Source organism: Malus sylvestris, chromosome 7, assembly GCF_916048215.2.
Source record: "Malus sylvestris chromosome 7, drMalSylv7.2, whole genome shotgun sequence".
Lineage (NCBI taxonomy): Eukaryota > Viridiplantae > Streptophyta > Magnoliopsida > Rosales > Rosaceae > Malus > Malus sylvestris.
Window position 1 is genome coordinate 1,795,660 of NC_062266.1, and position 11,316 is coordinate 1,806,975.

General features: G+C 35.9%; 1 protein-coding gene and 1 pseudogene across 1 annotated transcript; one reads left to right on the forward strand and one right to left on the reverse strand.

The window, feature by feature from the left end:
• The first annotated feature begins 923 nt into the window (after positions 1-923).
• Positions 924-6,098, forward strand: LOC126628890 (pentatricopeptide repeat-containing protein At3g46790, chloroplastic-like; annotated as a pseudogene).
• A 949-nt stretch (positions 6,099-7,047) lies between these two features.
• LOC126628385 (phenylacetaldehyde reductase-like) lies at positions 7,048-10,483 on the reverse strand. Its single transcript, XM_050298057.1, has 6 exons — positions 10,290-10,483; positions 8,533-8,702; positions 8,141-8,332; positions 7,882-8,044; positions 7,532-7,718; positions 7,048-7,345 (listed from the first exon to the last, which is right to left on the reverse strand). Exons 1-6 carry the CDS (start codon positions 10,396-10,398, stop codon positions 7,201-7,203), a joined length of 966 nt encoding a protein of 321 aa, XP_050154014.1. The 5' UTR covers positions 10,399-10,483; the 3' UTR covers positions 7,048-7,200.
• Between the last annotated feature and the right edge of the window lie 833 nt (positions 10,484-11,316).

An 11,316-nucleotide genomic window follows, 5' to 3' on the forward strand; every position in this document is an offset into this window, starting at 1 on the left:
TTTTTGTTCGATAATGGTGGATTCTCAAATCTATATCTTTATTGTTTGGAAGGGAGGAGAGATAACATAGAAACAACCTATTCGAATAAACAAATAAGATCTTTGGTTGACCTTATGTAGTTGCATTTAAGATGTGAAGAGCGTGGAGTGTATGAAGGAAATTTAAGGTATATATTGAGAGTTGATGTGTGGGTATTATAGAAAAGTATGTTGGGTGTATTAAGATACATTTTAATTAAAAAAGCAATTGTGTGGTGTATTAAGTATGTAGGATATATTCACTAATATGTGGGGTGTTAATATAACAATCCTAATTCATTTCATACTTTTATGCTAATTTAAAAATTTGTTACTCTAACCATTTTTTTTAACAACCTCGACGGCACAAAGAAATTTTATTGATATGATAAAAAAAAGGATCAATTAGGATCTGATATTCAAACGTATTACACATATCATAATACAAATAAGAAAAATGATATATTTTTTTTGCTGTACTTTACTTATTTTATAATACATCGAGTAACCACTTTAAGTACGATCACTTTGATATCGTGATTGTAATCGTAGTTTCTCTCTTTGAATGAATTTTTTTTTCCACCAAAATAAAATACCGGTCACTTCAAAAAAATCTGTAACCCAACAAAACAAAAGCCAAGGGGTTTAAACCTATCCGAATTGCGAAGGGTTTTAGAAACTGCCAACGGTATCTTCTTCTTGGAGATGGATTCTCTACTCTCCCACTTCCCATTCACTTCATCATTCGTTGTTTGTGTGATCACGGTTAAACCACGTTAACATTTTATATTATTATTACTTTTTATCTTATTATTTTTATTAAAAAATTAATATAAAATATTGACGTGACTTAACCGTGACCACACAAACAACAGAAGAAATAAGTGCATGGGAAGTGGGAGAGTAGATAATCCATCTCCCTTCTTCTTTCCCAAAAACCCTAGCCATTTGAATGTAGTCTCTGAAATCCCCAATTCCAATCCCAATTCCAATGCTGCTCCCGCTTCACCAATAAAGGGAAAGGGAAAGGGTCATGGCTGCTCTGGCTCACGCCCTGCTCGGCATTCCATCCCGCTGTGGTCTTTGTCGGGCCGTTGATCCCAAGGACAATTACAAGCTCTGCGTTTGGGGGTTTTCCAGAGCAATTGCTGGATACGGAATCTCCACTTCCAGGGTTCCGACGAGGAAGAAGGAGGTTGGTAATCTCTCCGGCCCGTGGGCACTGAATGCAGCTGACGCCCTTACGTCGTCCACAATGCTCCGGCTCACAACACTGTCGAAATCCCCGTTACCTGTTACCAGGTCACTGCTTCATTCCGCTGTTATATTGATTATCTTTAATTTCTCTCTGTTTGTTTTGATAATTTTTTGAATTGGGTACTGATTTAGTTGTAAATTGTGGGCTACCTGTTGTTCAATCCTAATTTTTAAATGTAACATGCGTGACGAAAAGCGTGATTGTACTTAATTTTCTGTTGTTTATACTCTAGTGTGAACTGTGTTTTGGATTTCGACCTGTCCATATGGGGCAATCTTCTATCTTTCGATAAATTTGTGTATGTATAAAGGTTAGACATGCTACCAGAATTTTATGTTGTGATTGTACAGTCAGATAGCGAAACGGATGCCTTTAACTAAAATGATGAGCTTTGGTTTCTTTCGAAATTGCAACATTGGATTTACAGATTGGATGTCTAATTGTGTAGCCAATAATGATTATTTAGATAGTTGAGATTCAGTATATTCCTGTCATTTATTTCTCTACCGTGTTATTAGCCCTGTCTGTGTGCGATAGGTTTGTGAATTGATATTTTGTTTGGCCACATTCCTAATTTTGTTAATTCATTTCCCTATTTCCCATATTCTTGTTGTTTCTGCATTTTTGTGTGCGGAAGAGAGCTTGAAAAGTTGAAAATGCTCTGAGATAGTTATAGACTTATAGTAGTTCTCAGAGTCTGTTTTGTATATGAAATTTGTGTTATGTTGACTTGGGAACATGATTATGAATGCATTACTTGTTCTAACATATACATATTTTCTAAATTTTTTTATTTCTCTGCATTGAGTAACTTAATCCCTACAGAATCAACTTGCAGCTTATTGGTATTCCTGAACAAGCTGAAAGGGATGTGGTTGTTGAATCTGTATTTGATTTGAAGAGTGCTAAAATTGATTAAGGTTACACCAAGGATGCTATTAAGTCTCATAAGGTAGGGAGTAGGGACTTGACATTGTTAATGTGTTGTAAATTTTCGTCCAATCTTAAGAATTCATTTTGCTTCCGTATTATAGCACATGGTAAAAGCTTTCTTCTTAGTTGTCTTTTGGGTTCCTTTGCAGGACCTTCTAATGAATGTGAGAAAGAAGCTTATATCACACACCTAAATATTCTTAGTTGTCTATTTGCAGGACCTTCCTTTGCAGGACCTTCTTAGTTGTCTTTTTACTACCAGCATGTTCTTAGTTGTCTATTTGAACCAGAATATGATGGTAGTAAAAAGGAAAATATCCCACCTAAATCCTCCTTTTGGATCCCTTGGGCATGGCTGCCAGCTGCTCTTTGCCTCCTTGAAGAGGTTCAGCTTTGTTTTTATACAATATACTTGGTTTAGTGTAGGATTAGCTTTCACTATTCAGCTTTCAGCTCTTTTTATTTTCTTTTTAAATATAAGTATATACATATATATGTAATGTTAAATTCTCATTTTTCGGGAAATTTATTTAGTATACTTTGTAGTGAACATATTTTGGCACCCCTGGTTTTTTTGTATGGACCATCTTTGTTACATTTATTAAGTGTGATATTTTTGGTTTTGAAAGATGGATACTAGTGGATTTCTGGAATCCAGGTTGGGGAAGTCAAGCTTGTGCAAGATATTGGTCAGGCAGCTGTTCAGCATCCAGATGCTAAGCCCTATACTCACGATATTCTTCTTTCAATGGCACTAGCTGAGGTAAGAAATGTTAGAAAGTAGGTCAGTATCTTGTACCATCCTTTTTGCTGGAGTCTCCTTTTCTTACCTTAGGTATTTTCTTGAAGTGTGCAACTGCAAAGATTGGTTTTGAGAAGAGCAAGGTCTCCCAAGGATTTGAAGCTCTTACTCGTGCTCAGTGTCTCTAGACTCTCTACGGAGTAAAAAATCTCTTGAGAAAATATCATTGTTATCTCAGGTAACGCTCATGTCTTCTATAAGGCATTTCTCTGAGGTGCTAGATTTGTATAGACAAATGAATACAATTGGGATTTCGTCAGATCGGTTTATGTATACATATGTACTCAAAGCTTGTGTTGTTTCTGAGTGTTTGAGTTCATCCTACAGAAGGGGAAGGAGATTCATGGACATATTTTGCGGAACAGGTATGGGGCACATGTTCATGTTATGACCACTTTGTTGGATGTGTATGCGAGGTTTGGGCGTGTTTCTTATTAGTGTGCTTCAAGCTTGTGAAGCTCTTACTGCTTTGGAGCAGGGGAGGTTCATTTATGGGTACATCCTCAGAAGGGGTCTTGATTCAATCCTTCCAGTTATGAGTGCTCTTATAACAATGTATGCGAGATGCGGTAAGCTTGACTTGGGGGAACGAGTTTTCAGTATGATGAATAAGAAGGCTGTTGTTTCATGATATTCCTTGATCTCAGGTTATGGCATTCATGGATATGGAAAAAGGGCAATACAAATTTTTGAAGACATGATCAATCACGGAGTTTCACTGAGTCACATTTCATTTGTTAGTGTCTTGGGGGCTTGTAGTCACGCAGATCTTGTTGAAGAGGGGAAAATATTGTTTGATTCTATGGTTAAGGAACATGGATTATATCCCAGTGTTGAGCACTATGCTCCTATGGTGGATCTTCTTGGTCGTGCCAATCGGTTAGATGAAGCAGCCAAAGTCATAGATAGTATGCGGATTGAGCCAGGAGCTAAAGTTTGGGGCGCTCTTCTTGGATCACGTAGAATCAGTGTTTTAAAAGGCTCGCCTCAGGGCATGCCTAGGCTTCCTCTGAGCCTGGGCATCAGTGTACCCGCCTCTGTTTTGAGGGAGTGGGCGGAAGGCTTCGCCGGAGTGCGCCTAGGCATGCCTTAGGGCATCCGGGGCGTTAATCTGGGCGTTTCTTTTCTTCAAAAATCCAGGTTTTTTGAAATGTTTTTTGCCATTCTAGTTTCAACGAAGAAGGAGAGACTTTCTCCCTCCAAATCCCATAAATTTCTATAATAATTGCTCCACTTAGCATTTATTTCATTTTAAACACCCGATAAATACTCCACTCAACCCTTTATTTTCGCCATTTATTTCATTTTAAATACCCTATAAATACTTCATCCCGTTTATTTCATTTTAAATGCCCTATAAATAGTTCACGCAACCCTTTATTTTCCTTTAAATTCCCATGATTATTGCTTTATACATTTTAAATACCCTATAACTACTCCACTCAGCCTTTATTTCCTTTTAAATTACTTATAATTGCAACATTGAGCGTTTATTTTGCTTCAAATTTTCCTATAATTGTGACCATTCATTCTTATTTTCCTTGAAGTTCTCTATAATTGCTTACAATAAAATAAATGATTATAACATTTTGAGACTATATGACATAGTTTCCAAGTACAACTGCACATAGTAATAAAGAAGATGATATTATCTTTGATTTAGTTATAGTTATATTTGTTTTTACAAAGTATTATATTGTTATAAATATACTTATATATATAATATTAAAATTTTAGGTTCCGTGAGGCTTCGCCTCACGCCTTGCGCCTAGGCTGGGCTATCCATTGGATACCTCGGCCACTCCCCCACCTTTTAATACATTGTGTAGAATACATTGTAAGAGCAGCCCCAACATATGCTGGAGCCTGATGGACAGGTGACTTTGAAGAACCACATGCCCTAACAACAACCTCCAACCCATGTGGGCGATTGGGGAGGGAGGGGGCCTGAGTGAGAGGCTCGGCGCGAATTGGTGGCTCGAGAGCCTGAGGGCTGTCTGATGCGTGGTTAATGTCAGGGTGACGTCCGCCACGTTTAAAATTAATAAAAAAAATGCAAAAAAGCAATAAATGTAAACAATTAATAAAAAATCCAATTTTTTTTTTTAAATTAAAAAAAAAAGATTTAATTTCTCTATAAATATCGTATCATTAACTTACACCTTACACCATAGTTTTATATTTTCACCAATACTTTGGGTTGTAATTTCTTATTTAATGAAATGTGGTACAACGAGATTGATTACAAATCATATCTGAAATTTGAAATAAAATTATTTTTATTATTTTATAAAAGAAAAAATACTAGTATTTTATTGCATATTGTCATGGTTATTCAATTTAGGGGTGGAGATGCAAAAGGCAGTTATTGTTCATTAAAGGCAATTACTGTTCATTGAAGGCTATTCAATAGCGACTTGCCTTAGGGGGCCTTTGCAACGTTGGAGTTGCTCTAACGTTGAGCTAGCGAGAGAGCAAGTAGAAGGCTATTTGAGCTTGAGCCTAGGAATGCTGGGAACTATGTACTTCTAGCTGATATTTATGCTGAAGCCAAGTTGTGGGACGATGTAAAAAGAGTGAAGAAGCATTTAGAAGCTTGAGAACTCCAAAAGGTCCCAGGTCGGAATTGGATTGAAGTTAAAAGGAAGATATACTCATTCATTTCCATTGACGAGTCCATGCATTGTTGGCTGAATTGTCAGCAGAGATGAAAGACCAGGGATATAAGCCGCAAACTAAAGTTGCCCTGTATGGTGTCGACGAGGAAAAGAAGGAACGAATGGTATTAGGCCATAGTGAAAAATTAGCAGTTGCATTTGGACTCGTAAATTCCAAAAGAGGGGAAACTATTAGGATTTCCAAGAACTTAAGGCTATGTGAAGATTGTCACCCTGTTACAAAGTTCATTTCCAAATTCGCCAATAGAGAGATTCTGGTTCGAGATGTGAATCGGTTTCACCATTTCCGTGACGGGGTTTGTTCACGTGGAGATTATTGGTAGTTCCAGGTAGATATTTTTTCCTAATATCTAAAGGGGAGATTTGGGAGGTTTATAGAGATTTTAAAGATGTATAGTGTATACTAGGAACACCGTTAAGAATTAATAAACAATTTTTCTATTTTATGATTCATATGTTGGTTTGTGATCTGTTAACTCTTCTTCTCTTCTTTGTACTCAATTGGATTGACATCCATAAATTAAAAGGAAAACTAACGAAAAGTTCAAAAAAACTTCCCTTTTAATGAAAAGCCCTTTTTAAAAGTATAGTGAATAGTGACAGTTAAAGGTAAAAATGTGATTTTTCGTTAAAAAGTGAACAATACCATGAGTGTTTTGTTAAAACTCCCTAAATTAAATGATTGATTCGTAAACATAGATTGCATGTGCATTCTTTTCATGGTGGATGTACATTGGGACGAAGGTGGTCTCAAGACCACTCAAGGCTGGGAAAGAAGCATGTGAAGGTCTTATGGAGATCCTCCGAATATTTGGTATAGGTTCCCTTTTTGCCAACCAAGTGCGATGTAATGCTTGTTAGGTATATTCACAGTAACAATCAACAAGTTGTGTCGACAACATTCAACAAATGCCCTCGATGGTACTTATGAGATTGCTTTGGTAAATGTCGATATTTGTTGACATATGCAAAATATGGTTCGATTGACAACAACAAGCCCACTAAGTGCTCCATGAATAAACTGAAATTTGTTGCGCATTTCGCGCTATATTTCTATCTAAAAAACTTGGACCTCCAACATTAGGATCTCCAAAGTTCAAATTCTGAATCTGCCGTCTGAATCTAAATCATAATTATGCATATGCAATCAGGCCATATATTATTGAAATAACCGAAAAAATATTGAAAGGTTCTAATAATTTTTATTATAAAACCAAACGGTACGTAGCTCAATTGGTAAACTTCTTCAAACAAGGGGTATGTTGCTCTGATACAGAGTTTTCACCCCTGGAAGGTCCCGACTCCCGAGTTCGATTCTTCCTTCCCCCAATATCTCTTGTATAAAGAAAGAAAAAACATATTCAAACAACCTTTCTTAAATTCAGGCACCAAGAGTTGATAGCAACTTCTGAACATTCGTGCGCCATTGCGGATGAATTTAGAAAATCTGAACATGAACAATGTAATGTTCACCGTCTCTTGAGAGATGGTGCAGAAACAAACACTTGAATTCAAAGCTTGAGGAAGCCCTTCTCTTTGAGGCTTTCAATAGTGTCCCTAAGACTTACTTCCAATGGAAGAAAATTAACTCCCAAACTTTTTGCTTTTTCCTTTGATATTTGATAGCCTGGTTCACAAGGTTTGTCATCATCCCATCTGCCAAACAATGCACGAAACAGATATTCCTTAAAAATTTACCTCATTCGGTGAGCTTTGATCAATGGCGTACTTAATGAATACGAAAACTGGGAATTTGATCGACAGCAATCTTTTGAAGATCGATCCGCATAAACTTGAAGAAACAAAATACAAATTTGTGGGATTTTGAAAATGAAAACTTACTTTTCAGGTGGGAAAAAAGTGGGATGGAGTTCATGTAAAATACTCAGAGCCTTGGACATGGGTGTAACATGGCCAACGAAACAATATCTGCCACTAGCCGAAGGGACTTCAAATGCTTGAACATGAGCAAAGGCAACATCTCTGACATCACTAGATGGATAATTTGAACTGATTATACTTGGGATATCTGCATAGAAACGAAACATTTAAAACTTGAATCACAAGAAATACTTGAAACTTGCATCACATGAATCATCTAATTTGCTAGGAAACGGCCTGCGAGCATCTACAAACAATCATGTTCTGCCCTAACCAAGAAAGAGAGAAATAATCCGGTTGTGGAAGTGTACCATTTTTGAGATTCAGAATCATCTCCACAGAGAGATTAAGAGTTGGCTGTAGGAGCGGACCAATCACATATGATGGATTGATTGTAACCAAGTCAATCCCATTTTCTTTGGAAAATTTCCAAGCAGCCTCCTCAGCTAGAGTTTTTGAAAGAAAATACCATTCCTGCACAGACATGGAAATTTCACAAATTCATTAAAGAATAAAAGGTGAAAACTTGGAAGAAAATAATACGTATGTATGGTAACACACAAAACGTACCTTCAACTGCTCACAAATTGCTTGATCCGAATACCATGTTTCGTCAATTACCACATCAGGGTTCAAAGGTCTTCCATTCACCATGACTGCCGCCATGGAAGATGTTAAAATCACTCTCTTGACAGTAGGAAATTTTACGCACGATTTTAGAACATTGAGTGTTCCCTTCACTGCAGGGTCAGTTAGTTCTGTCTGAGACGCAGAACGAAAGAATCATTCAGTGTTTACATAAAGAATATGTATACTGAAAAGAGAGAAAGAGTCCGTACCATTGGGTAACCTAGAAACTTAAAAAGAATTTCATGGCGAAAGCACACTTGGTCCTCGTAATTTGATAGGGTTTCCAATCTGATCAAAGTTCAACTATATATGTAAGTAAAAGGATGAAGTACCTGCGGATCAGTGGCTGAAAGTTGTACAGGCGATGCTGTATGAAAAACACCTTCACATCCATCGACTGCAGGGTCGAAAGATCCTTCTTCTAATAAATTTGCTTTGAACAACTGAAGCCTTTCTTTTGCTCCATCAAGTGCGAGCAGGTGTTCTGTTTTCCTTGAATCATCTGCATGCATACACAAAACATTCATAATATGTCCTTGAAATAATCCCAATTGCCATTCAGCACTAAAATACTCTATCCGAAAAGAATACTCAAAGAACTTGTAATTAATATCCTTGTAATAGAAGTATTTTGTGATTCAAAAAAAAAAAAAAAAAAAAAAAAACGAAAAGAAAGTGTTTTGTGCTCTACCCATAGATGCACAATTTCTACCTCTTCCCTTGCTACATCTTCGCCTTTACACGAGGGAAATTATTTCTGCACATATTTTTTCATATTTTGCATATTCATTTTAATTTTGTCCTGAATTTTGTCTCGATATATTCAATGTAAAAACTAATATATATATATATATATATATAAAGACAAGAACTAGAAGCGTGTGAAAGTCATTTTCCTTGACCATATTATATTGCCCACTTGGCTAGTTGGCTCACTGCAAAATTCAATCCATATCTAATTATTTTCTTCAGAATTTGAAATTTCTTATCTTATATATGTTATATCCAAAACTCAAAAAAATGCGGATCGATTTTCAGTTGAAACTACAAGTCTACAATTCATCTTCAAGTCCAGAGTAAAATGAACATAAGAGTTCATTGTTGTAACTTGTAACTTACAGAGTCGGCCCTGAGATTTTAGGGGCCCTGTGCCAAAGTGAATTGAAGGCCCTAAAAAATAATAAGAATTTAATTTTTTTTTCAAAATAATAATTTTAGTTTTTAATTGAGCTTCTATAAATTCTAATAGCACAAACAAATTTAACAAATTAAAGGTGGCGTATTGTTTTTCCGTAACTATTTAGAGGATCAGGTTTTGAATTTTCTTGTTATTGTGTGGAAGTTTATGCATTTAATAAAAATATAAACTAACAAAAAGATGGAGATGAGTTTTGAACCCATCCCCTAGGCCGATGTAAAGAAGCAATAATTCCACTTACACTAAGACTCAAGTTTGTAATATTCTACACTTACTACTATATATACGTATATGCATGCAAAATTGAAACAAACATTTATTTGTGTACCAAAAAAAAAACATTTATTTTACTGCGTTAATCGCTTGTGTTAAAAGTTACATCGAAATTTTGTATACAAAAATCTGAATTTTCCTTCGAAAAGCATTCAAAAGTAGTCTTTGGATGAGAAATAACTGAAAAGTGCTTTTATACTGCATAGAGACCAGTAATTTTTCGTGGAATTGGATCCTCTCTTGAGCTCAGGACGGGGATCCTCTTGAGTAGCCCATCTGGGCCGTTGAAATTTGATCTAACGGCTCCAAATAAAGAGCCCCTCTAAAAGTTATAATAATTGCAGCCGTTGAATCAAGTTTAAACGGCCCGGATAGGTTACTCATGAGGATCTCCATCCTGAGCTGAGGAGACGATCCAGTTCCATTTTTCGTTACCAAACATTGTCATAGGTGCAGTATTCATCTCTTACAGCCCTAGCCTCTAGGCCATGAATTGTTAATCAATAAAAACCCAGACTTTAAATAATGAAATTTACTGAAACAATGTATATATAAGATGAGCAAGATTATTAAGCAAGAAACTAAGAAAATGGTAGGGAGGGAGATATATATACTGACTTGGTTCACGAACAGTGGCTTTGACAATATAACCTCGTTGCAGTAAGAGCTTCACCAGCCATGATGCTATGTAACCGGAGGCTCCTGTTACGCACACCACCTTCCTCATCTTCTCTCTTTAAATCTGTCTCTCTCTCTCTCTGTCTCTCTCTATGTGTGTGAAACTCAGAAAGAAGGTTTATCTTAGACATATAGTTGCCAGAGTTGGTGCTTTTATGGTGCGGTGAGAGATCAGAAATGTCAATGAAGGCAGCGGCAGCTAAACACAGCAGTCGTTTATTCTAATTCGTAACAAAAATGGAAACAAATACTCGTTTATCCTGTATTACATAAAAAATAATATCTTGAGAAACTATTATTAACACAATAAAATAACTCAGAGTCGTCTTTTGTAAAATATGTTATTATATATAGTGTTTGGTTTGTCTTAAGGAAATTAAATGGGTAAACTAAATTTTGTAAATCAAATAACATAAATATTAATGCTTAGATTATTACTTAATTACTGAGCAATTTGTTTATTTTTATTGGTGATACATAATTTAGGTTGCAAAATTAGTTTACATATTTAGTCTTCTTAGCACTAGTTATAATATTTTAATATTTATAAAAACTGACCCTTTTTTGTAAATATTTCGCTCTATTAAATAAAAGTGAAAACGACCAATACAAGATTTCATAGTATCTAATATTCTTACCAGATTTTATAAAACAAAGTTGGATTAAAGATCTCATATTGGATATATCAATTTTTTTTTTTTTTTTGTCAAGAGGTAATTTGATTACCAACAACAATACATTACACTCACAGAGCCTAAAAATACACTAAATACAAAGAAACATGGACCCAAAAACACACAAAAAAGCCCAAAGTCTACTTGGAGCCCATCACTTGCAAACCATAAAAATAGGAAAAACCCTAAGCACCCACAGCTACTGGAGCTGCATTCCCCACCGCTGATGCTTCCCAAAACGGAGCACACAGTGGCAGAACTAGAATTTTATGTGAGGAGGGGCCTCACATACA